This window comes from Arachis ipaensis, chromosome B4 (genome assembly GCF_059453495.1).
Source record: "Arachis ipaensis isolate K30076 ecotype BB chromosome B4, ASM5945349v1, whole genome shotgun sequence".
In the NCBI taxonomy this organism is placed as follows: Eukaryota; Viridiplantae; Streptophyta; class Magnoliopsida; order Fabales; family Fabaceae; genus Arachis; species Arachis ipaensis.
In genome coordinates, this window is record NC_142439.1 from 56,966,520 (window position 1) to 56,994,051 (window position 27,532).

The 27,532-nt window shown below is 35.0% G+C and overlaps 5 protein-coding genes across 5 annotated transcripts in view; all 5 read left to right on the plus strand.

Moving 5' to 3' along the window:
- Positions 1-17,931, plus strand: part of LOC107637803 (MLO-like protein 6) — a 36,932-nt gene extending 19,001 nt beyond the window's left edge. Inside the window, exons 9-15 of the mRNA XM_088483901.1 lie at positions 14,196-14,245; positions 14,567-14,607; positions 14,696-14,869; positions 15,535-15,570; positions 16,236-16,303; positions 16,414-16,474; positions 17,317-17,931. Of these exons, the coding sequence (XP_088340027.1) occupies positions 14,196-14,245; positions 14,567-14,607; positions 14,696-14,869; positions 15,535-15,570; positions 16,236-16,303; positions 16,414-16,474; positions 17,317-17,739 (853 nt within the window). The 3' untranslated portion in view covers positions 17,740-17,931. The remainder of the gene's footprint in view (positions 1-14,195; positions 14,246-14,566; positions 14,608-14,695; positions 14,870-15,534; positions 15,571-16,235; positions 16,304-16,413; positions 16,475-17,316) is intronic.
- On the plus strand, positions 11,305-12,155 carry LOC148567681 (uncharacterized). Its single transcript, XM_088483902.1, has 2 exons — positions 11,305-11,917; positions 11,995-12,155. The coding sequence occupies exons 1-2, from the start codon at positions 11,305-11,307 to the stop codon at positions 12,153-12,155; spliced, it is 774 nt and encodes a 257-aa protein (XP_088340028.1).
- Positions 17,932-18,933: 1,002 nt separating the features above from the next.
- On the plus strand, positions 18,934-21,139 carry LOC107640793 (uncharacterized). The gene is made up of 6 exons (XM_088484594.1): positions 18,934-19,061; positions 19,629-19,777; positions 19,976-20,037; positions 20,249-20,329; positions 20,412-20,609; positions 20,942-21,139. Exons 1-6 carry the CDS (start codon positions 18,934-18,936, stop codon positions 21,137-21,139), a joined length of 816 nt encoding a protein of 271 aa, XP_088340720.1.
- A 2-nt stretch (positions 21,140-21,141) lies between these two features.
- Positions 21,142-23,461, plus strand: LOC107627251 (nudix hydrolase 14, chloroplastic-like). Its single transcript, XM_088484596.1, has 8 exons — positions 21,142-21,155; positions 21,508-21,613; positions 21,776-21,838; positions 22,181-22,273; positions 22,370-22,457; positions 22,556-22,647; positions 22,989-23,087; positions 23,429-23,461. The coding sequence occupies exons 1-8, from the start codon at positions 21,142-21,144 to the stop codon at positions 23,459-23,461; spliced, it is 588 nt and encodes a 195-aa protein (XP_088340722.1).
- A 2,705-nt stretch (positions 23,462-26,166) lies between these two features.
- Positions 26,167-26,789, plus strand: LOC107636509 (uncharacterized). Its single transcript, XM_016340012.1, has 2 exons — positions 26,167-26,349; positions 26,391-26,789. Exons 1-2 carry the CDS (start codon positions 26,167-26,169, stop codon positions 26,787-26,789), a joined length of 582 nt encoding a protein of 193 aa, XP_016195498.1.
- The last annotated feature ends 743 nt before the right edge of the window (positions 26,790-27,532 follow it).

Below are 27,532 nucleotides of genomic sequence, written 5' to 3' on the forward strand. Positions count from 1 at the left end.
ATTGTTAGACAGGTTTGGCACGAACAGATTGATGGTTCAGCCATGTATATTCTAGCTCAAAAAATAAAGCGTTGTCAGCATAAGATTGTCAGATGGCAGCAAGATCACAGATCTAATTCGAAGGTGGAGATTGATTTACTACAGTCTGAATTAGAGGAACTTCGTTTAGTAGGAATTCATGGAGGAGACATCATTTCAGAAATAGAGGACAAACCTGAAAAAGCATTGCAAAATGAGGAATCTTATTGGAAAGATAATTCTAGAGTCAAATGGCTCAAATCCGGTGATCAGAATACACCTTTCTTCCATTAGAAATTTAGAAATCGAACCCGAAGGAATAAAATTTGGCAACTAACTGGTAGTGATGGTGAAGTGGCTACTTCAAATGCTGGTATTGCTTCTGTGGCTGAATCTTATTTCAAGGACATCTTTTCCTCCACTTGTCATGAGAACCCTGAACCTCTGTTTACTGATTTTGAACCTAAAGTTACAGCTCACATGAACCGTAGGCTTCAAAGACCAGTGACTATTGAGGAAGTGAAACATGCAACATTTAGCATTCACCCTCAAAGTGCTCTAGGAGATGATGGTATGACAGCAAAATTTTTTCAAAGCTTTTGGAACATACTTAGTGGTGATGTGTTTCCAGCAGTTAAGAGCTTCTTTTTAGGGGTAAAATTTTGAAGAATTTTAACCACACTTAGATCTATCTTATTCCCAAGATTTCTGATGCTAAAGATATGACTCAAGTAAGACCGATAAGCCTAACCTCAGTCTTTTACAAGATTATCTCCAAAGTATTTTACATAGACTTCAGGGTATGATGAATAGACTAATTAGCCCTACGCAGAGTGCTTTTATTAAAGGCAGATTAATCTTTGATAATATCCTAATTGCTAAAAAAAAGGGGACTCAAAAATGAAATGGTGCTAAAATTAGATATGAGTAAGGCATATGATAGGGTGGAATGTCACTTTCTTTGGTTTATATTGGAGAAGTTTGGTTTTGATTCTCGGTAGATCATGTGGATTCGAGAATTATTGACAACTATTTCTTATTCTATTATTGTGGAAGGACAATCCTATGGTTTCTTCAAACCAAATAAAGGTATTTGACAAGGAGATTCTATATCTCCCTATCTTTTTCTTTTCTGTGCAGAAGGTCTTTTCTTCTTGCTACACAAGGCAGAATAAAACAGACTAATTCAGGGTCTTCAGATACATAGGCAATGTCCCAAGGTCAACCACCTCCTCTTTGCTGATGATTCCATCTTATTCTGTAAGGTTAATCCTGAAGCATGCTCAAATATCCTGCATTTGTTGAATTCTTATGAAAGCATTAGTGGCCAGAGGGTAAATCTTAATAAATCTGTTGTATTCTTTAGCCACAACATTTTCTCCACTACTCGTTCACTACTGGCTAACTCTATGAATATTAATCATATTGGGGCTCAGGATAAATACCTGGGTTTGCCGTCTGCAGTCTCTAAATCGAAAAAGGCTTCTTTTAGTATGATCAAAGAAAAAGGTTCGGAAAAAAATCCAAGGGTGGAAGCACAATCTTCTATCATCAGGTGGTAGACTCGTATTGCTTAAGGAAGTGGGAGAAGCTATTCCTATTTATACATTGTCTTGCTTCAAGTTGTCTGATGGTTTAATTTCGAAAATTCACTCTCTACTTTCTCAGTTCTGGTGGGAACAAAAAGGTTCTGAAAGGTGGATGGCTTGGATTGGTTGGGAGTATGACTTACCCATGAAGAGAAGGAGACCTTGGATTTAAAGATCTCAGAATCCAAAATCTGGCACTTTTAGGCAAACAGTTTTGGCGACTCGTAACACAGCCTACTTCCCTAACATCCAAAATTCTTAGAGGTAAATACTTTAGCAATGGTAATTGATACGTAAAAATTAATTCTCCATAATAACTACCGACAAGTATACAGGGTCGCATCAAGTAATAAAACTCACAAGACTGAGGTCGATCCCACGAGGATTAAAGGATTAAGCAATCAATAGTCAATTGATTATTCTAGTTAGACAATTATTTTGGAGTGATAAGCAACAGGAAATATAAATGACTAGAAATTAAAAGAAAGCAATAAAGTGCAAGAAAAGTAAAGGGCAAGAATATAAATTGCTGGAAAGTAAAATTGCACGAAAGTAAAGAACATCAAAGTAAAGTGCAGGGGAAATAAAATGCAGGAAGGTAAAGTACAAGGAACTAAATTTGCAAGAAAGTAAATGACTGAAGTAAAGATGGAAGACATAAGGGATTGGAGATGTTGATTTCTCTTGAATCAATGGGTCTCACTCCATCCCAATCATGTAAGATAGATCCATGGCAGATTGTAAATAATTGGGTCCCAATCTCTTGGTGACTCAATTTCTCTCAACACAATCAATTTCCACTCTCGTGATCTAATTGCTCATGAGAAGAGATGAAGTTCAATTTCTAATCCAAAGACCACACAACCCTCAAGACCTCAATTCAAAGTGGTTACATCTCACATACCAACTAAGAATGTATTGATCAAGAGGATTATGAGAGAAGAGCCTCAAACTAAATTCCATGATCCATTTATCAAGGCTCACATGTAATTCAAGTAGATCCAATCCCCCTCTCGGAAGTAATTGGATCTATGAAGTACAAAGATTCTCTCTTAGATAAACAAATATGATTTCTAATCTCATACTACATAAATCCACAGACCCCAATATTAGAGTGGTTATATGTCACGTACCAATTCTAAATCAAGAATCAACTTCATTATGCCAAGAGAATTCAAACTGAATCCTATGTTCCCTCTCTCAAGGTTCACAATAGAATTCTAATAGATCCAAGGATCTTTGAAGAACAAAACTCTCTTGCAAGGATTATAAAAGATATCGAAGTATGAAATTATAATGAAGAAGAGAAGAAGAGATAAATATTAATTCAATCAAAATTGAAACAAAGCTCCTTTCCCAAATGCAGAGGGAATTAAGTGGTCATTGCTCTCAAATAAAAATCAAACTGCATAAAGTTAAAATACAGAAAATGAAAGATGAAGATTAAGAATTCAAAATTGAAAATTAAAGAATTCATAAACGAGATTACAAATTAAACTAAATTACTACTAAGGAAGAAGAAAAGAGAAAGGGACGAAGAGAGTATAAGGGGAGGGATCCGAAGACCCACTCCCAGTGGAGTATGCCAATTCACAGAATTCAAATTGGTTTTCACTCTCTCCCCCAATCCAATCTTCCCTAATTCTATAAACCTAATGCCTTTATATAGCCTTTCCTAAATTGCAAATTGAAATGAAATTAAAAGCAAATTACAATCAAAATGAAAATTAACTATTCTAGATCATTCTTGTGGCCTTGATTGGTTGAGATTTATGGGCTTTACTTGCTTGAGTTTGGATGGACCTTGAAGTAATTGAATTGAACCAAAACCAAGCTGCAGGGGTCACTTGGGCGTTAGTGGCAATAACGCCTTCACAAGCCCAAGTTAGCAACGTGTGTGTTAGTTCCCTGGAGGTCCAAGTCTTTGCTCTTATTCTTGGGGCTTAAAGATGACCATGATTTGAGCTTCAATTTCATACTTCACTATAGACTATTATCCATCGTAGGAAAGCTCTGAATGTCAACTTTCCAATGCAACTGGAAGCATCTCAATTGGATCTCTGTAGTTTAAGTTATGCTCCATTGAAGGGGACATAGTCAGCCTGCCAGAATCGCAGGAGTTGTTGGCAAACACGCCTTTGTATTTCCAAGTTGCCAAGGCCTTCAAATTCTGAAGCTCTAAATAAAGCCCGCTTTTGAAGCTTTAAACGAATGTCAACCCCATACTATGATATATGCTTGGAAAGCTCTGAATGTTTACTTTCAAACGCCGTTGGAATCACTTCATTTGAAGCTTTGTAGCTCAAGATATACTCCATTGAAGGAGGTAAGGTTAGGCTGCCAAGCTCACCAGCGTTTTTGGCAAACACTCCCTTGTATTTCCAAGTTAGCAATGTGCTACCTCCATTCTTCATCATCCAAAGCTTCCTGGCGTTGTTGCCAAACATGCCAATGCTTTCTTGAGTTGGCAACGTGATCGTGGCTTCCATTCTTCACCATCCAAAGCTTCCTGGCATTGTCATTGGACACGCCAATGTGTCCTGGAGTTGGCAACGTGCTTGAGCTTTCCTCATGGCTCCATGCTTGCTTCCTGGCATTGTCATTGAACACACCCATGTATCCTGGAGTTGGCAACGTGCTTGGGTAGAAGAATCATCATCCAGGGTCGCCTTGAGTTATTTCCAAACACGCCAACACAATTCTAAGGTGAGGAACGTGCTCGAGCCTTCATCCTTCTTGCCAAGTTTTGCTTCTTGGCGTTGTTGCCAAGCACTCAAGTAGTAGTACAAGTTGGCAACATGCCAATCCTTCCCATAATCACTCCTTGCTCCAGGGCTTCCTTGCTTCATCATTGGCATTCATTGACCAAACAAAATGCATCAAAGTATTGCTATAATCACAAGATAATGCATCATTCATAGCATCAAACAATTCTTTGCATAAATCTCATGAAAATGCACAAAATCAACCATGTTTGATTGAATCAAGACAAGCATAAATTTCTCATCCAAGAACTTACTTATTGCCTAAGAAAATACATGAAACCAACCTAAAGCACACAAAAAATGGCTAGTAAAACTAGCCAAGATGCCCTGGCATCACAACACCAAACTTAAACCTTGCTTGTCCTCAAGCAAGAAAAGAACTATGCACAAAGAATTCTCTTAATTGGAATGTATTGAAGAATTGCTCATGATGCCTTAGTGGGTGAAGTAATTAGGTGATAGTGGGGTGAACTCCAATTTATATGCTTATGCAAGGATTCCAGTGCTCATTAGTCCTTACATTTTGGAAGTCTTAGATCTTAGGACTTTCATTCAAATGATATTATGGAAGTCTCTTTATAGATAATCACCTTGAAGTAGCACTTATTTTCTAGCCTTTTTTACTTTTTGGATTTTGACCTCGACTCTAAGTGTCATGTCTTAAAGCAGCTCTTTAGATAAGCTTTTAATCAATACTCCCAAACCAGTTGGTTTTAAGGTATTAGGTGTTGAAGCACCCCTTAGGATTTACTTGCTCAAGCCTCTCTCTTTGACACAATTCTACCACAAGCATTTAACTAGGATAGTAACTCTTTGAGTTCTCATTTCTTTCTTTTTCTTCCTAGTAATTGATGCTCACAGCCTTTTGCCATGTTCTTTTGTTTTTCAGTTTGTTTTGCTTTCTTTTGTTGGTGCTTCTTGGATCAATAGATGTTTGAGAATCTCCATAATATTTCTTTGAACTTCATTTCCTGTCTATGAGCTCCCATGCAAGTTTTCACAAACATGCAACCTCAATACATAATCATACAATTAGAACCTCCACTCCTCTTAATCTTTTGCTTGCCCCAAGATTTATAAAATTCTTCAATATTTTCCTTTCAAATGAATGATTTCTTTTTTGTATTCTTAGAGATATTGGGTGCAAGTAAAATTCAGGATGATAATCATGATATCATAGCAACATGTTACAAATCAAATATCAAATTATGCTTATTCACAAGGAGTAATCACACATGCATAAAAAGATAGAAGACAATCATGCAATTTAAAGTGCTGAAAACAAATAAGAGGAAAAGGAGCTTTACCACCTTGTAGTTCATCTTCATTGTTGTTGTCATTTTCCTCCTACTCTTCCACCTCCCACACCAAACTTAGAATGATTGCTTGTCCTCAAGCAACAATTAAAATAGTGGTGATGGGGTTTATGATGGGTCATGAGTGTTTTCAACAGTGGAGTGTATGTAGTACATGTGTTCAAGCAAGCGAAATAAAAAAAATGACAATGAAGGCACAAGAAACAGAGACATTGATTGCAAAAACAAGTGGGGTGTGCATGATACATTGCATGAAAGATAAGTGGTACACCAAACTTAGTGTGACAATTTCACTTGGAATTGATGCAAGTATCCAGGAAAGAATGGAAACAAATTTTGTTGCATAGCAACACCAAACTTAGAATGCAATCATATGCCAATTTATTTGGAATGAAACTAAGCAAAAGAAACTATTATATGTTAATAACACAATCACCAAAAGAAAAGATTGTCACGAGTAAGGGTTTCTTGGTGAGGCATTAACACAAATAGTTGGGGTAAATAGAAGAAAGTATTAAAAACAAAATAATGACTAAAACAAAGAGAAAGAAAAGTGTCTAATATAGGTAATCAACCACCGGTAGATTGTTAATCACAATTAATCTCCAGTAACGGCACCAAAAACTTGATACTTAAAAATTAATTCTCCAAAATAACTACCGGCAAGTATACCAGGTTGCATCAAGTAATAAAAATCACAAGAGTGAGGTCGATCCCACGAGGATTAAAGGATTAAGCAATCAATAGTCAATTGATTATTCTAGTTAGACAATCATTTTGGAGTGATAAGCAACAGGAAATATAAATGACTAGAAATTAAAAGAAAGCAATAAAGTGCAAGAAAAGTAAAATTGCACGAAAGTAAAGAACATCAAAGTAAAGTGCAGGGGAAATAAAATGCCAGAAGGTAAAGTACAAGGAACTAAATTTGTAAGAAGGTAAATGACTGAAGTAAAGATGGAAGACATAAGGGATTGGAGATGTTGATTTCTCTTGAATCAATGGGTCTCACTCCATCTCAATCATGTAAGATAGATCCATGGCAGATTGTAAATAATTGGATCCCAATCTCTTGGTGACTCAATTTCTCTCAACATAATCAATTTCCACTCTCGTGATCTAATTGCTCATGAGAAGAGATGAAGTTCAATTTCTAATCCAAAAACCACACAATCGTCAAGACCTCAATTCAAAGTGGTTACATCTCACATACCAACTAAGAATGTATTGATCAAGAGGATTATGAGAGAAGAGCCTCAAACTGAATTCCATGATCCCTTTCTCAAGGCTCACATGTAATTCAAGTAGATCCAATCTCCCTCTCGGTAGTAATTGGATCTATGAAGCACAAAGACTCTCTCTTAGATAAACAAACATGATTTCTAATCTCATACTACATAAATCCAAAGACCCCAATATTAGAGTGGTTATATGTCATGTACTAACTCTAAATCAAGAATCAACTTCATTATGCCAAGAGAATTCAAACTGAATCCTATGTTCCCTCTCTCAAGGTTCACAATAGGATTCTAATAGATCCAAGGATCTTTGAAGAACAAAAATCTCTTGCAAGGATTATAAAAGATATCCAAGTATGAAATCAGAATGAAGAAGAGAAGAAGAGATAAACATTAATTCAATCAAAATTGAAACAGAGCTCCTTTCCCAAATGCAGAGGGAATTAAGTGGTCATTGCTCTCAAATAAAAATCAAATTGCATGAAGTTAAAATGCAGAAAATGAAAGATGAAGATTAAAAATTCAAAACTTAAAATTAAAGAATTCATAAATGAGAATTACAAATTAAACTAAATTACTACTAAGGAAGAAGAAAAGAGAAAGGGACGAAGAGAGTATGAGGGGAGGGGTCTGAAGACCCACTCCCAGTGGAGTGTGCCAATTCACAGAATTCAAATTGGTCTTCACTCTCTCCCCCAATCCAACCTTCCCTAATTCTATGAAGCTAATGCCTTTATATAAGCTTTCCTAAATTGCAAATTGAAATGAAATTAAAAGCAAATTATAATCAAAATGAAAATTAACTATTCTAGATCATTCTTGTGGCCTTGATTGGTTGAGATTTATGGGCTTTGCTTGCTTGAGGTTGGATGGACCTTGAAGTAATTTAATTGAACCAAAACCAAGCTCCAGGGGTCACTTGGGCGTTAGTGGCAATAACGCCTTCACAAGCCCAAGTTAGCAACGTGTGTGTTAGTTCCCTGGAGGTCCAAGTCTTTGCTCTTGTTCTTGGGGCTTAAAGATGACCATGATTTGAGCTTCAATTACATGCTTCACTATATACTATTATATATTGTTGGAAAGCTCTGAATGTCAGCTTTCCAATGCAACTTGAAGCACCTCAATTGGATCTCTGTAGCTCAAGTTATGCTCCATTGAAGGAGACATGGTCAGCCTGCCAGAATCGCAGGAGTTGTTGGCAAACACGCCTTTGTATTTCCAAGTTGCCAACGCTTTCAGATTCTGAAGCTCTAAATGAAGCCCCTTTTGAAGCTTTAAACGAATGTCAACCCCATACTATGATATATGATTGGAAAGGTCTGAATGTCTACTTTCAAATGCCGTTGGAATCACCTCATTTGGAGCTTTATAGCTCAAGATATACTCCATTGAAGGAGGTAAGGTCAGGCTGCCAAGCTCACCAGCGTTTTTGGCAAACACTCCCTTGTATTTCCAAGTTAGCAACGTGCTACCTACATTCTTCACCATCCAAAGCTTCCTGGCGTTGTTGCCAAACACGCCAATGCTTTCTTGAGTTGGCAATATGCTTGTGGCTTCCATTCTTCACCATCCAAAGCTTCCTGGCGTTGTCATTAGACACGCCAATGTGTCCTGGAGTTGGCAACGTGCTTGAGATTTCCTCATGGCTCCATGCTTGCTTCCTGGCGTTGTCATTGAACACGCCCATGTATCCTGGAGTTGGCAACGTGCTTGGGTAGAAGAATCATCATCCAGGGTCGCCTTGAGTTATTGCCAAACACGCCAACGCAATTCTAAGGTGAGGAATGTGCTCGAGCCTTCATCCTTCTTGCCAAGTTTTGCTTCTTGGCGTTGTTGCCAAGCACTCAAGTAGTAGTGCAAGTTGGCAACATGTCAATCCTTCCCATAATCACTCCTTGCTCTAGGGCTTCCTTGCTTCATCATTGTCCTTCATTGACCAAACAAAATGCATCAAAGTATTGCTATAATCTCAAGATAATGCATCATTCATAGCATCAAACAATTCTTTGCATAAATCTCATGAAAATGCACAAAATCAACAATGTTTGATTGAATCAAGACAGGCATAAATTTCTCATCCAAGCACTTACTTTATTGCCTAAGAAAATGCATGAAACCAACCTAAAGCATACAAAAAATGGCTAGTAAAACTAGCCAAGATGCCATGGCATCAGTAATGCTATAACGGCAAAAATTGGTGTCTTAGCTTCTTGGGAATGGAGGAGCATACTCGAAGGCCGAAAGATTGTTAAAAAAGATCTTAATTGGGCTGTAGGTATTGGAGAGAATATCCGAACATTTGAGGATCCTTGGCTGCCTCCTCTGTATCCTTTAATGATTTCTGATATGCCAAATAGACAGGCTAATTCTGAGTTAGTTCCAAGAGTTAAAGAACTAATTACTGAAGATAGGAATTGGAATCAGAATTTCATTCAAGAATTATTTTTCCAAGATGTTGCAAACAGGATTTTGTCAGTTAAAATTTTGCAGAGTAAGGACAAATTGCAATGGGATTTGAACAAATCCAAGCAATATGATACAGCTTCAGGTTACAGAATTGGCTATTTATTTTACCATCCGCCTCTGGAGCTTTTTCCTAATTATATGCAGCAGAAAAAGCCGTGGATTGTTCTATGGAAGTTGAACTTGCCTCATAAAATTAAGCTATTTATCTGGAAAGCTCTCCATGGCCGGCTTCCGGTGCTTGCTCAGATTCATCACCGCATCCCATCTATATATCACTAATATGCCCCTACTGTCATGAAGCAACAGAAACAGTCACTCATTGTTTGATCGATTGCTCTAGAATTAAAGATGTATAGTCTCAGAGTCATCTTCGTGACTGTCTTCCCCAATAGAGTCCTAATGACTTTTGGACATGGTGGACTGCATCAACAGAGATGCTTAACCCGTTGAAGAATGCTGACCATAATCCTCAATTTCTTGCCATCATTTGCTGGAAGTGTTGGAAAGCTCGCAACCAGTTGATTTTTGAAGGTTCTACTTCAATGCCGTTCTACCATTCTAGCAAGCTCTATCAAGTTGCTCCGTGAAATCCAAAGAACTCCCAGTTTAGGTCATTATCTCCATGAGGCAAACTCTTAGTTGCATTCAATTTGATTTATCATTCTTTCTTCTTTAAGTTTTTTCTTTGTTTTTTGAGCACACACCGTTGGATGAATACCTTCAGTATAGTGTTATTGGAAACTTCCCACCTTTTATTATGCTGTCTTGCTTTTGGACATCTTTGTATTTTATTTTTCAATAATTAATGAAATATAACCTACTATCTTTGGAAAAAAAACCTACTTTAATAAACTAATGGGTGGTTTCAAATCTAATTTATAGGAATTCAGAAAAGAAAAATCAATAAACAAGGGATTTAAATAAACGATGAAAGAAGATGCCAAATTAAAAATACTGAAAGTTGAATAAATTTAAATAAAACTTTTATATACTCTTCTAATTATTAAAAATTTAAATAAAACTTTTAAGTACTCTTTTAAGTATTAAAATTTGGATTATTGTAATATTTTTTATAATAATACACATATTTTTATTTTATTTACAATGTAAACGAGATATGTGTATTTTTTTAAATTCTAAAATATTTTGTTTGTAAACAAAATACGTGCAAAATAAAACTTGGTTTATCTTGATTTACCGTATAAAAAAATACATTTATAATTATCTCATTTATACAATAAACGAGATAAACTAATTAATGTAAATCACTATAAATTACATATTTTAATAAATAAAATAATTAAATTATTTATTTAAAAAAAATTCCGACAAGTCATATATAGGCAAGAAATGTTATAACGTACCACACTTTTCTTTTCTATATTAAAATCCTCCTTTTATAATAACTTTTATTATTAAAAAAAATGCAACACTTTTAATATATATAATATAACAATAGTACACAACTCAATATATATAATATTTTTCTTTTCATGAAGTTATTCATTAGGCTAAAGAACTTTAATATGAAATTTAGAGGCGAGTTTTATTTGGAAATGGAGGTTTTTGGTGTATATACAGATGGATGGATGTTGTAAAGATGTAGGTACAACACGCAGGTAATATGCTGATTCAGCACGCAACTAACATATTGGATACGTATCACAATCGCATGCAACATGCAGGTAACGTGTTGCTACGTGGCACTCATCCCTTTAACATGCAAGTAACATGTTTCACATGTGGCAGCATGGCAAGTAACACGCATCCTGTGTGTTGCACACGTGGCAGACGCTGGTTGGACGGCATTGCATCACGTAGCCTGCGAGGTAAGTCTTCTGTCTATAAAAATCAAAACTCGTAACCATTTTGCTTCATTGTGAGAGAAGTGTTTTCTTCCAGGGTCGGTACGATGGAGGACACTGCAAATATAGTGGTTTACCACAACGGTAAAGTCATACGAAATACATATGAGGGTGTGAACTTTGCATGTGAGAATATATTTTCGTTTGTGGTTCCGTATACTATAACATTCGCAGAACTACAGTATGAACTCTGTCAAAGAATAGAGGCTGATATTTTAAAGAGGGTGACTAACATTCTCTATAGGAGTCTGGTTGTCATATTTGGTAGCCTGATAAAGTTTGAGGTTATGCCAATCGTCGACGAAACTAGTATTCAGCGGATATTTTATATTCACCAGCAAACTCAGGTGCAACACCCGAGGATTGAGTTATACGTTGAGTTTGTGCATATTGCTGCAGATGAGGTTCAACATGACACAAATATGCAAGATGACAGAGTTAAGGCGTATTTGGGAATGAACAATGATAGCGATGAGGAGTTCAAAGCTACGTACGAAGCCGTTGATGAGGACAAGGACGGTGATAAGGGAGGTGAGGTAGTGGCAGAAACTTTAGTGCTTTTAGCCGCAGTTAGTCAACCGATGGACGTTCCACTTTTTTTGCGTAGCTTGGATCTTGACGCCATGCATGCACCGAAATTTTTCGAATATAAAAACATAAGTACGTGAGCAGTGGGTAGTATGTTTACTTGATTTTGTTTTAGCAGATCGATGAGTGACAATTTTGTTTTCTTATAGGTGTTGATTATCCTGAGGATGGCGAGTTTAGAATCGGAATGGAATACGGTTCAAGAGAATCAGTCATTACGGCAATTCGGAGTTACACTATCTCCAGAGGAGTCGATTACGTTGTTTATGAATCCGAGCCATATATACAATACAAGTCAAATTCGAAATAATGACGGTTACCTGCGTGCCACCAGCATCTCAGCCAGCGCAAGCTGGTGTCGGGGAATCGGCGCTAGCCACAGCATACTCTCCCACGCCCAAGCAAACAACAAATCAAGTGGGTCATCCATCTCCTTACAATTGTACCATGATGTAGAACACAGTGACCTGTAAAGGTGCGCAAGACAAGTTGACCCCCAACTGTAATTGCCGATCTAATCAAAATTCTGGAGCAGTGGTAGATACTTTGCGTGGGCATATGCCATCGACTTATCTGGGAAGAGGGTGGTACCCAACAGACAGAAGATGTGACACCTAACATAGCGCATAACAGACTTCTATATGTCCAAAGGTTGTGTGTCTCTAATATGGCAAACCCATGAAAGATTTATGTAGCTCTTGGAGGAACTGCTCACTTGGGGTTCGCTGCCGAATATTGCGAGGCTCTGGGTGACCAAGAAGTCTTGACTGCTATCGGTCCAACCAGTCACAACCTCTCCGTTGATCAGTAGGCCGAATATGTGTAAGAAGTTCTCCAGTGTCACTGTAACCTCACCCACTGGCATTAAAAACGTATGTGTCTCCGGCCACCACAACAGAAGCTAGCATCGCAGAATGCCTTTTGAACACTCTAACTCTCGAGAGCTAGTAGAATTCGGTAGTTTGTAAGGCTTGGTCAACCTCCGAATACCACGTCTTTGGCTAGTCAAGCTTACGAGGCAGAAGATTCCTATTAGCCTGGTAAAGTTCAACTATAAAAAGAATTAATTTAATAAATAGTAAAAAGAATAAATTAATAACTTCTTTTAACAAAAAATAAAATAAATCATAATTACAAAAATTCGAATTTCTTATTATTCACATTTATATTCTTTATTTGTTTCATTATAACATATAATTATATATTATTGGCTAGCAAAATATATGTTTATAATTCTAATACTGATGTTGAAACAAAAAATAAAATAAAAAACCACATAAAATTTGAATTTTTATGTGTAAATATTTTTATTATTTTTCAATTTAATCATCAAAATTTATATAACATAAACAATAACCACAATATTATAACAGACTATTTAAAAAAAATATGTCTTATTTATTAATTTAAAAGTTAACAAAAATATCATATTTTAATAAAAAATAAAAAAATAATATTCATTAATTTTAACAATTATTACAAATATAAAAGATCGTATTTTAATAAATAATAAAAAATTAAATATTCATACTAACAACACAAGACTAGAAAGAAAAAGCAACATAAGATTAATTTCGAAAAAAATTATTATTAATTATATTATTAATTTATATTAATATTTAACAGTACATTTAGAATAATATTATCCAAATAAATAATACAAAACTACTTAATTAATGTTAATAAAGTAAATACTAATAAATTAATTAAAAATAACAAATTTACATAATTAGAATGTCCCAAATAATTGATAATATGATCTTCAGAGGACATATAATTACGTACCATTTTAAATATTCTAATTTCAATCTTAAAACTAATTCAAAACTCTAAATCCCAATATATGGCCAATACGTGGCGTAGCATGGTTAACATGCAGCTTGCGTGCTGCTTGGATGAAGACACGTAGCCTTCGCGTGTTTGGAGCCACTGATCATACACCTTGGCTTGATGAGCTGAGAATATATGGTGTATGGTGATAGTGAAGGGGAACGAAAATAATATGCAGCCCAACTTCATTCTTCCTCCGTTTTTATACACTAGAAGTGGGTCTAAAGCCATAAATATCATTTGTTTCTAAAGCAAAGTTGCCTCTTGCATCTAGACAGCAGACAAAACGTTATCTGCGTGTTGCTGAATGACCGACACATTAACACAGAACTTGTCTGTTGAGCAACATATTACCTACATGTTGGACTACATTTTTAATATTTTTACAATTCTATAAAACATTCCAAACACCAATATTTAAATAAAATATTATTTTTTTATATCTAAAATAATTTCTGTACTTATTAACCTAATGAATCAAACTCTTTCTTTTTCTTTTATTTTATTGTTTAAATTGCAGTCCAATCATATGGATTTTTGCCGTGCTATTCTTGCTGACTCATACTCATGGTAAGCCTTTTGAATTTTGAAATAATTTTAAATACGACATGTTAGTCATGCTTAATTGACGGTGCAATATTTGAGTTGGTAAATGTTTGATAATCAACCATTAATTTGAGTCAGTCAAATAATTAATTTAGATGTTTATTTAATCAAAAGTTAAAATTTAAATTCAATCTTGTATATATACCGTTGTTTATTTTATCTCAATAGAAAATACACAATTTCTATATTTATAATTAATATGAATTTTTTTTTTATTTTTCTATTTCCATTTTTCTTTCTATATATATATATATATATTTTAACCTTTTATTATACCATGGCCAGGCTGGTACTCTTACTATTGGCTTCCGTTTATCCCATTAACTGTAAGAATCCTAATGACCCTGTCTACATTTTCTTCCTTGAAGTATGGTTTCAAATAATTGAGTTTCTCATTATTGTGAATCTATACAGATAATCTTATTAGTGGGTGCTAAGCTTCAAACAATCATAACAAAGATGGGACTAAGGATTCAAGAAAGAGGAGAAGTGGTGCAAGGTTCACCTTTGGTTGAGCCTGGAGATGAACTATTTTGGTTCAATCGACCAGGCCTGCTTCTCTCTTTGGTTCATCTTGTTCTCTTTCAAGTACTTTCACCATCTCCTTTAGATTCTTTCAACCTTTAATAAATTAGTAAATTATTAAATTAGTACTTAAAAGATTCTAATATTAACAATAATTCTAAAAAAATTATATATTTGACAAATAATTAAATTTTTATATTAGTTCCTATAATTTTATCAAATTTATAATTGAATTTTTATATTTTAAAAGTTTTAAATTAAATTTTTACATTAATTTTAAATTTGTAATTAATTTTTTAATAATAAACATTTTTTTCTTCCATCTCACACCATTAGTATTAGTATATTCCGTTAAGTTAAATGGTTTTAGAACACTAATTACATAATTACAAATTTAAAACTGTTGTAGAAATTCAATTAAAAACTTTTAAAGTATAAGAATTCAATTATAAATTGGATAAAATTATAGCGGCTAAAAGAGTAATTTAACCTTGACAAAATTATTCATCCATGACTTAATTAAAGACAACCTTTAAAAAGTATAATCTCCAACAATGATCATTTTGTCGAATTTCCCGTCTTTGATGATGGGTTATCGGATTTTTTAGTTCTTCTGGGATCCATTGCGTCAGAACTAAAATTTTTTGGATATTGTTTAGATAGTTTACTATTTGATCAAATTCTAACATTCCTGTGTTCTGAAACTCTATTTTGCTTCCGTGGTGCAGAATGCATTTCAGCTTGCATTTTTGGCTTGGAGCACCGTAAGTTAACATCCGTATCAATTTTTCTAAAGTTTGTGATTTGATGGCTTCACTAGCGATAGTATTTGGACAACATATTCTAACAATGCTTAGATAACCTAATAAGGGTGACAAAGATGTTTCATTTAGATTCTCTGCCTTGAAATAATCTGTTTGGAAGAAGATTATAAAAAAAAAAATTTCTGAAATCTGAATTTTTAACCAAAACTAATTTTGATTAGTATATCAAACATGTCAAATCACATAAACTCCTTCCATCATAAAATTGCCTATCAAAATGATGGAAGCCCCTTGTATATTTTCTGGAGCTCCCTTCCATTCTTCCAAAAACTTTAAACCCAAACCTAGTGTATTATGAGTCTTACAGAATCAATAATACTTGTAAAAGAGTCACTCTATCGGAGGGCCAACACCTGAAAAATAGCTTAATAAGACTTTAGACTCTTTCACCATATAAACTAGCTTTTGTGGTAACCATTATCCCAAAGTTTTGTAGCCCATTACATAGTGCTTCATGCATGCATGGCTAATTAGAAGATAACTACTACATACATCTCGTGTTGAATTCTAATGTTAATACGGATATTACAATCGTTGAACACTTGATCAGTAGAAACAGCAATACTAAAACGAACATTCTAATTTTTACCTTTTTTTTGTTCCAGTATGAATTCTCGATACGTTCTTGCTTTCACAAAACAACTGTAGATGTTGTCCTGAGAATTTCAATCGGGTAAGTTCTTCTTATTTCCCATGGATGATTTTGTTTCTTGTATTTTGGAGATAGGACAAGCTTGCATTGTTAAAATTGTAGACTAATAATAGGCGTGGCAATTTTTTCAGAGTCGTCATTCAAGTTCTTTGCAGCTATGTGACTTTGCCCCTTTATGCTTTAGTCACTCAGGTTAGAGAAGGAAGACATATTTAAGCATTTCTTTCTTTGTTGTTTGTTAGGCCATTTATCTCGTTTATAATTTAGCAAAAAGAAAATGAAATCCCTCAATGTTTAAAACATCTTCATTTTACTCCAACATTTTTAAAAGATTTTAGTTTTATCCATCCATTCTAATTTTGCTCCAATATCTTAATTTTTTTCTAATTTTAGTATTATCCATCCATTATTCTAGTTTTTTTCTAGAGTAATACCTCAAATCAACTTTTAAGAATTTTTAGTTTAAAACTTTAGTTTTTAACAAATTCTAATTACTAAGTTAGTCCCCAAAATTTTATTCTGCTAGACAAATTAAATTAATATCTACATCAGTTTGTTCATTTATATGAAAAGAGTAATATGAAAATTTTAAAAATTTAGAGACTATATATTATGTGTTCTATTAAATAGACAGCAACTGATTTATCTAACTTTTTATTAAAATTTGATGTGAGACAAAAAAAAATATTAAAAACTAATTTAGTAATTAAAATTTATTAAGTGTGAAATTATTTGACTAATTTTTTTTTTGAAACTGATTACGATATTACTTTTTTTTTTTCTATTTTCAAATTTATCATTTTTCCATCCATACACCTTGTTCCTACTATAATGTTGTGGTGGCCATAGCCTCCACCACCGCAGCTGCAGTAGAGTTAGAACAAAGTGTATGCATAAGAGGGTAATTTTGAAATAAAGTAATTCACTAATCGTTAATTGTTAATAATTAAAAAAAAGGGACAAGTGAAAACGTCCGTTTGAATATTCATTATGCTTTTGCCAAACACTAATTTGATGATTTGGGGGAACAACAGATGGGTTCAACTATGAAAACCACGGTTTTCAACGATAGAGTAGCAACAGCATTGAAGAACTGGCACCATAGTGCAAAGAAGCATGTCAAAGATAGTAAGCATGGAGAGGGTAACAACAGTGTGACACCATTCTCAAGTAGGCCAACAACACCAACTCACGGTCTCTCTCCGGTTCATCTTTTGTATAGGCACACTGTGGGTCACAGTGATAGTGTCCAAACCTCCCCAAGGATATCCAACTATGAAAATGAACAATGGCATCTTCAAGCTTCTCCTTCAACTACTAGCAACCATGACACTGATGAGAGGCAAGTTGTAGAGCAACCTTCCACACTAGAATCACCTGTCATCGGTGCTCAACATGAAATCAACATTAGTTTGTCGGAATTTTCTTTTGCAAATAGGCAAAATAGTAGAGATTAGATATCAGTTCTCAATAAGTTCGAATGCACTGCAGAATAACTTTTGCATATGAAATGCTTGCTTATGTAGTCACGAACCAAATGTAAACTATGATAAGATGCAGTTTCGAAGCCCCATTATTAACATGAGTAATCTATTTGTATTAAATTGAACATCAGTAATGAAAAGATTCTACTGATTTTACAAACTTAGTTGAAGAGTACAATCCAAGGTGATCTTCAACGAATTTTCGATTAATACTTTCATTCTTAATAAATTTTTATTATTTTTTAAAGTCTCGAATCTGTCAATAAGTTGATTCCTCATCGCTTATAAAATTTTATATATAAATATTGATTCTTTATATATATTATTATAAAATAAATTAATTCTCTTATAAAAAAGTAATCCATCTAAAAAAATGCTTAGAATAATAAAATTTGTTAAAGACTAAAGTGTGTGATTTAAAATTTTTTAAAAATTAATTTAAGTATTTTCTCTTTAATTGTATACTTTATGTGATTGAGATGGACTTAATACTTAAATTGGCCCATAATATTTGACTCAAACTTTAAATTGGCTCTTAAATCACTACAAGAAAAAAGGTCTATGGCCACGCTTTTTTTTGCCACGCTTTAAAAGCATGGTCAAAAATGGTCAATGAACACGCTTTTATGAGAGTGGCAATTGAAAAGAGATTTGGCCACGTTTTTTCTTGCCATGCTTCAAAAACGTGGCGAAAAGGGTCAACGGCCACGCTTTTGGAAGGGTGGCAATTGATTAGAGAAACGGCCACGTTTTTTTCTGCCACGCTTCAAAAGCGTGACCATAGAGAGAAACAGGGACATTTTAGAAGCGTGGGGACAGAGTTTCATTACGGCCACGCTTACAAAATGTGGCCATATCGTAGTACTCTTTTGGCACGCTTTAAAAGCGTGGCCAAAAGCTTTTTAAAAAAAAAATACCCTAAAGACCCGGCCCCCAACCCAGTCCCCAACCCAATTGACGTTCTTTCAACCCGTCCCCAACCCTTATCGAGCTACCCTCATCGAGCTCATCACATCCCTTGGTCACTCTTTCACCCTTGCTATCCTATTCGAGCTCACATTCCCACCGTCTCCAGCACCACCCTCGCTGCGCCGTTAGCCTCCGCTCCCTCTCCGCCTCGTGTCCTCGTCGCCGTTACCAGCATCCTTACCGTCAGCGTCAGCGCCAATGGCTTTCCGCGTCTCTTGCTCGGTGTTGGAGCTCGGAGGCGGCAACTGTTTTCTACATCTCTTGCTCGGTGTCGATGTCGGTCTTGCCCTTGTTGAAGGAATAGTTGCTTCATTGCGTTGTTTCAGGTTCTTCTCCTCTTTCTTTCATGTTTCAATTCGCGCCGGCAGTGCATTTGCAAATTTTAGGGGTTTTTTTAGTGTTGTGCACAATTTGGGGGAGGTTTTGGTGGGGAACGGGAATTGAAAAATAACGATGAAATAAAGGACGGTTTGTTTATGAGTTCAAGCCTCTGGAAATTTTGAATTCCATCTGCTTATAAATGCATTCATGAGCCAATTTTTTGGGGGTTCTTTAATATGATAACATTGTTTATAGAATATTTGTTTGCACCTATGGTTACATGTTTGTACCTGTGATTCTTTTTTTAAGTTCTGTATTCCTCTTTTCTTTTCTATTTGTTTTCTTCACTAAATCAGCTTCCTTTTGGTACTACTCTGTTGTATTCCTCTGCCCTTGTTTGATGTTTTTTCGATTGGAAATTCGGAATTTTGCTAGCAGGCTAGGGAAGTATGTGACTGAAACCTGAACTAGATGTAGGAATGATGTAATTTTCATTGGCTTTTCAAGAAATGTTGCTTGTCATCCTTGAGTTTGTTTATTATTCGAGTTGTAATTTTTTTTCTCTGATTTAGGGACTGGTATAACCTTGAGAAGTTGAAGCAGGTGAAGGCATTTCGTTGTGGAGAGTATGATGAGTGCATCGAGAAGGCGAAGGCATCTGCTGCTAATTCGAATAAGAAGGCGGTGAAGTATGCTCGCAGGGAGGATGCTAGTTCTGGAAGTTAGTTCATCAAAACACTCAGCACCAACTTCTTCTAAAGTTTATTCTGCAACAACTTTTGGCAGTTGCTCCATCCTGGTTCATTCACTTGGTTGGTATATTCTGTTTCGTAATCATCAATATACTTGGTATGTTTCATGGTTGGCCGTAGTAAATTTGTGTACTTAGTGTTTTCGGGTTTTTTCAATTTGTTTGCAGATGGTGAAGAAATTATAGGCCTTCAATATTTTCAATCTAGAGGAATGAACGTGAAATACAATGTTTCTCTTTCTTCTTTTGGATTTATTTTCTTAATAATTTGATTTCAAGGTAGCATGACTTACCACTGATGTGAAGAAAAGAATCACAAGTTCACAACTGTGTTTCTTTGTTGTTGTTGCTTCTCAAAAGTTTTGCAGTGTCATATTCTGGATTTTTTCAAGGTACATCATGTTTAATGTCCTACTGATGTTTGTAATTTTGGCTTTCTAGGATTTTCTTGGCTTGGTGGAGAAATTTTACTATCTCTCTGGCAGATATGACATTGAGCTGACTGTTGGTGATGCTGTCATGGTATCTTGAAGTGTTTGCTCAGCTTAATTTCCCCTTTCTCAATTCTATTGGCAATCTGAGAAAAAAATGTGTATTGTTTCAGGAGAACTCTTTCTTACGGCCACTTGGCCATCTTGAATTAGATCTTCCAGAAGTACCTACTATCAAGGCACCCCGTCTTCCTCCACTAGCTATTGATCCATACACGAGATATGGGCCCAAAGCAGAGATAACCCACTTATTCAGGACTCCTGAAAGTAAAGTTGCTGTAGAAGGGAGAGTTCAGTTTGATCTGCTCCAGGTAATGTTGATTTTGCTTTTCATTAACTACCCTCTGTTTGGATAATCCAACTTTATTGCTAAGTAAGTTTTTTTGGCTTTGTTTTATTTGAAGGTTATGCAAAGAGACTACAAATTAAGTTCTTATTCTTTGAATTCTGTTTCAAAAAGTTTAAGCTTTAAGTGTGTAATTGACCGCAATGTTTAAGACTACAAATTAAGTTCTTATTCTTTGTATTGATTGTATCGAGTTAAGTGTGTAATTGACCGCAATGTAACTTGGCTATAGCATTGTTTGATTTGTATAGTTAACCTCGGCTAATATTTTGATTTTTGTGCTTTATGTGTGTGCAGGTCAGCTTCACCGGTTCGATGGAGGTAGGCCGTGAAATAATGCTTGCTACAGCTAGCAGCAACTTGAAACAAGTTTCACTTGAATTAGTAGGAAAGTCACCTCTTCTAATCTTTGATGATGCTGATGTAGATAAAGCTGCTAGCCTTGCTCTCTTAGGCATAGTATATAACAAGATCAAATTTCTCTTAAGTGAATAATAATGAAGAAACTCAGGTTACACATTATAATGACACTCTTTAACATTTTGTTCTTGTTTTGATTTCAGGGTGAGATGTATTGAAAGTTCAGTGTGTTTGTTTAGGAAGGGAATGTGCTGAATAATTATATTAAAAGATGGATTTAGGCATTCTTTTCTTCCTCTTTCACACCCTGCAGGTTTTGACAGCTACTAAAATTAGATATTGGAGGTTTTGTTCATTTAGATGCTAGGTTTTGACAAGTTCCCATGAGATGTAATGGCAAAAGAGAATTGATAGGCACACAGTTTCTTCTTGTTATCATGCTATATAAAAAACATGTCTCAGTTGTGGTGGTTTGGTTTGGTTTTTGTTGTTTTCCATTGCAGGAATGCTATTGATTCCTCTTTATTCAAGCAATGGTTGCATAACTTACAAAGTGAGATTGGGATTCTAGCTGATGGCACCTTAGCTCTGAGACAAGTTCTAATTCTGGTAATTGTATCATCAGTGTTTAAAAAGTGGATATGATTTCTGATAATTAGGCCTTGTTAAGTGATAATTTAAGTAACTGACTAACCTGTTAGTCTTCTAGTCTTATTCATGTTCTCAAATCAAAATCAACGAAACTAGTTGGACTCTTTTTGGTGTAAACAGGGTGTAGACATGTTTGGAAAGCGCATTGGGTTTCTCAAATTTAAAGCTGACATTTATAAGCCAGTCTATGTTTCCATTTTCTTGTGTTAATTTTAGCAAGGGGCTATGAACTAGTAGACATTTTACCTGTTATGCTCTATATATATTATTCAAAAATAGCTTCTTGTGCTTCAATATCCAAAAATTGGATTCCTCATCATGGCAAGCAATGTATTAATAGTATTTGATTCATAGGCATACAACATTCTGAGCTATGTGGTATCTAAAATGCACAACTATTAGGATCTTTTGCTTCTTACCTTATGTTCTCAGGCATCCATCATTCCTCTTTTGCTTGTAATTTCTGTGCACTTGCACCTGATGCTGATTTCTTTCTTTATATATAATAAAGTAAACCGTGATTAGGTTCCAGGTATTGTATTTGCAAGAGGACCTGCTGTGACTGTGTTGATACTTCTGGAATCAGATGGTGAAACTTATGCTGTCCTTACTGAACAGGTTCTTAGATGTTGGATCCTTGCAGAGAGAATTATGTTTTTTTTCAAACATTTTAACTAGAGTTCCATATTATGCTTATTATTTTTTATTTATCAGGCAAGGGTTCCTACTGGAAGAATTATTTTGGAATTGCCTGCTGGAATGTTGGATGATGACAAGGGTGATTTTGTTGGCACTGCAGTTCGTGAGGCTACTCTCTCTCTCTCTCTCTCTCTCTCTCTCTCTCTCTCTCTCTCTCTCCAATTTTCTTCATGGCTTAGTTGTGCCTCTGATGGGTTGAAGAGGAGACTGGCATAAAGTTCAAACTTGAAGACATGGTTGATCTCACTGCTTTCTTGGATTCTTCAACAGGATGCAGATTTTTTCTCTCACCGGTATACCTTAAGCATTCTGCATCAACCTTATTGCTTTATTGGTTTTGCAAATAAATAATTTTGTCGCTTGAAAAAAGAGCTAATAATGCATCTGCTTTATAGTTATTCAATAATTTAGTTTGGTATTTTGAGCATAGTTTAGTTTCGTGTTATTGTACTTTTAGATTTGCATTTACCAATCAGTGAGCATTCAATTCAATTTCTGGCTATCTGTGGTTCAATCTAACAGTATTTGATAATCCTCGCTTATGGGTCTTTTTTTTCTAAATAAAATAAAATAAAATAGTGAGAATTTATTATCTCTCTCTAAGGATCTAATTTTTTTGCTAAATGATTAACAGACAGTAGACTATAAGAGACCAACCTATGAAGAAGTTGAGAACCTCCAAGCCTTACTTCCAAGGGAGTACAATATCTGCCAAATGCAAATCGGTGAAATGGTGAACTTTATGGATTCAAAATGTAGTTCAATCCATTTTCTTCACTAATTTTCACTTACTATGAGTTTGGAATACCACTGCCACTATTTGTAAATGGATGCTAGGTAGAAGCTGCTCATTAGGTGCCTACTACTTTTTGTAATAATAAAGATAAATAGATGTGCAAGGTGTTTGGAATTTTTATTCCTATTAGCATAACAATGCTGATGAATTTTTATAGTAGAATGTGAACCTGGTTTAATTTGGAATTGTTAATACATGCATAAATTAGATTATTTCTTATAATATTTTTATATATATCATTTTTGTTGGTTCAATTTGTTCTTGATATTTTGCTGCAGGCTAGTATTGGAACGGATAACTTGAACCCTTAATGCACAAAGTGGAGCAGTTTTAGGTTGATTTTGATCTTTTACTAAGTATTTAGGTTGATGATCATCTCTATTAGTGTAATTTGATATATTATGAGCAGTTTTAACTTGTATTGTTTCTGTATTTTTCTTCGGTTTTTAGTTTTGGAATCTGAACTCGAGATTTATTTTGTATTTGAGTAATAGTTTTTTAATGTATAAAACAATTATAGTAAATTATATATCTCACTAATTATTGTTTGATTGGTCTTGTAATAAAAATTGCATAATATATTTGTAGGTTTGGTAATAAAAAAAGATTGAAAATTTATATTGTGTAGCAATGAAGATCAAATAACGAAAAGAAATTTTTTTTTAATTTAACAAGGCTTTCGCCACGCTTTTAAAGCGTAGCTGTATATTTTGCTATGGAGCGTGGCCGTATCTCCACCTATCGCCACGCTTTTAAAGCGTGGCCGTATCTCCACCTATCGCCACGCTTTAAAAGCGTATCCGTATCTCCACCTATCGCCACGCTTTAAAAGCGTGGCCATATTTTCCACCTACAGCCACGCTTTTCCAAGTGACAGTTTGTAAAAAAGCGTGGCAAACAAAAAGCGTGGCAATAGGCTACAAAAAGCGTGGCGATAGAGCAACCGCCACCCTTTGATAGGTCACCCTTTCAAAAGCGTAGCGGTAGCTCAAAAAGTGTGGCGAAAAGCTATCGCCATGCTTTTTTCAGCTTTTTGCCACGCTTTAAAAGCATGGCAAAAGTCGTGTTTTCTTGTAGTGAATTGACAATTTTCTCAATTTGGACTTTAAATTTTCTCTTTGTAACTCATATTAACACCTTGAGAGATTTTCATAATGTTTTGCTAATGTGGTATATTGAGGTAAATAACTAATTCCACATGTCTGAACAAGATTTGGCTACTGAAATAAAGTGATGAAGTATTTGCTAGTGACACATTGTATGTGTTCTAAGACGTAGCGTCACGTATCATAACATAGTTTATCCACATGCCAATTTAATTCCATGTGTTATCATTGTAAGTGATTCAAATTGACTCCTAAATTTTTGTTCATAGCTCATTTTAGTTATTGAAATTAAAAAAAAAAGAGCAAATCAAAATTAGTGCTTCAAATAATTTCTCTCATTTTCCATTTCATAAATTTAAAATTAGTAATATTTTTTAAATTTATTAATTTTTTTATTTTTCACATATTGCATAGGATAAATAATTATTTTAACCTATAAATATTCTGAACGTTGACAAATTCACTTACAAAATAACAAAAATAACTTTGTATCCATAAAAGATGGGTTTCAATTAACAAAACTACTCAAACCCTAAAAAATTATCTAAATTTTTTAAATTACTCTCTTTACCTAAGCTTGTTGGAAATTCTTGGTTTCTTAATCCTAAGATCATCCATGTTAAATCATTAAGAAATAGATATTTGAGAGCGTGGAAATGTACCTAATTTTGTGAGTATGATTGAAAGAGTTTGGTTCTTTGATTTTTCTTAACCAAAGCCTTCTGTATCCCTGATAGGGCTGAATCACAACTCCTTTGATGGAAAAAGAGCTATGAAGGCGGTTTTGATGTGTTGAGGACTAAAATTCTGAAGTCACTATTTATATTTAAATGTGGCACCCATTATACCCTAAATCTCAAATAAAATAGTATCTTTGGTTTTATTATCATTTAATTCCAAATCAAAAGTAATAATGATTTATTTAATTCAACATTTATGATAATAAATGAAATTACCATTATATAAGTAATTTAATGTGAAATAACTTAATTTGCGATTATAGTTAATATACGTGTTGCCCAAAATAGATTATAAGAAATAATAATTTTCTAACAATCTTGAGGCACCTAATGAAACTATACTTGTCTTATTTAGAGTTGAGTATATAACCTTATTAATAATTTACATGTCACTGATATATAAGAATATTAAAAATATATTTACTCCTACTAAACTTTTAACGAGCTAGCTTCTGGCAGGTTCGGATAACTACCAGTAATTAGGTGTCAGCTTTCATGGATATATGAGACTCTAAAATCCGTACTATTTATATACATATAAGCCTAATGCACTATCGGTCTTTCATGAGTTAATCATCATTCATTTCATTTTTTGAAAGGAAAACAAACACATGCATACAATAAATCATAATGCAGAATATGCAAACAGAGAGCAAGTAAAGTCATCATAGGATATCAAACTAATAATCACACACACACACACACATATATATATATGACTAAGAGGACGTTGGTGACATTGCTCAGCCCACCATGGAAGAAGTAAACTATATGAAAAATTCCTCTAGAAATCTCAAAAATGATCCTTATGCAAATACTTTCAATTAGGGATGGAGGAATCACCCTAACTTTGGGTCGAGGGAGCAGCAGAGGCCTCAACAAAGCTTCAATAATAATCAGGGTGGAACTAATCAGAATAGGTTCAACAACAGGCAGTTACAACCCTCTCAGCAGCAAATGGAGACATCCAAACACAGCCTCTCCAACTTAGCCACAATAGTCTTTGATCTTTCCAAGACCACTCACAGCTTCATGTAAGAGACTCGATCTTCAATTCAGAACTTGGAGATACAAGTGGGTCAGTTGAGCAGTAGGATACCTGAGAGACCTCCTAACACTCTTCCAAGCAACACAGAAGTAAGTACAAGGGAAGAGTACAAAGACCTCATTATGGGCAAGAAGGCCGTGCCTAAAGAAGAGGATGCTGCTGAGAAATTGAAGGAGAAAGAGTTTCAAGAGAAGACTGGGAGTGTAATAGTACAAGCCCCAGTAATGATGAAAGAGCCTAAAGAACAACACCCTCTGAAAGTGAAAAAGGAGACCGAGGATGAGCAAATTGCTAAATTCTTGACAGTGTGTTCAAGAAGTTACAAATCAATATTCCTTTTGCTGAGGTGTTGGAGAAGAAGCCTCCCTATATGGCCTGTCTGAAAAGTGTATTCTCTGAGAAGAAGGCCCTGAGGGGAGATGAAACTGTGGTGCTAACCAAGGAGTGCAGTGCACTAGTGCAAAAGAAGCTACCTCTGAAATTGCCAGATCCTGGAAGCTTCGTAATTCCCTGCACCATAGGGACTATCACATTTGAGAAAGCATTATGCGACCTTGGATCAAGCATAAATCTGATGTCCCTCTCTGTGATGAAGAAGCTGGGTATTCAAGAGGTGCAACCCATAAGAATCTCACTGGAGATGGCAGACAAGTCCCTAAAGCGGGTATATGGATTGGTGGAGAATGTCCTTGTAAAGGTTGAAGACCTTTACCTTCCTGCAGACTTCGTGATACTTGACACTTAAGAGGAAAAAGATGACTCCATCATCCTAGGAAGGCCATTCCTAGCTATTGGGAGAACCTTGATTGATGTGGAGAGCGGAGAGCTAGTCCTAAGAACGCAAGAGGACCATTTGCTATTCAAAATTCCTAAGCCACAACCACTCTCAGACAAAGGTGGTACTAGCATACAGAGCTCAGTGTTCAAGCCTTCTCACTCAGTGAAAAGCCATACAGAGCCTGATAAAACCCCAATTTTGTGGTTTATCTTGTGTTGAATTTAGTGGATTTTATAAACTTTTCTCACATTTATTCACTAAAATAGCATAGTTTTGTAATTCTCTCTAATTTGTGCTTAATAGTGAAAACATGCCATTTAGGCCTTTAATTAGCTAATTTTAATTCACTTTAATTCCATTCGATGCCTTGATATGTTTTTTGAGTGATTTCAGATTCATAAGGCAAGGATTAGGTGGAAGAAGTGAAAAGAAAAGCATGCAAAGTGGAGAATTCATGAAGAAATGAGCATTTGCAGAATTTATGGTGATGCGTGTACATGGCCCACACGTATGCGTGGAAAGGAAATCTGCCAGTCACGCGTACGCGTGACAAGTGTCACGTGACCTCATTAAAGGCAACACGCTGGGGGCAATTTCTGTGCCATCCAAGCCCAAATCCAACTCATTTCTAAAGCTATTTGATGCAGAATTCAAGAGGAAACGGGGAGCAATTAGATAGTATAGAAAACATACTTTAAGTTAGTTCTAGA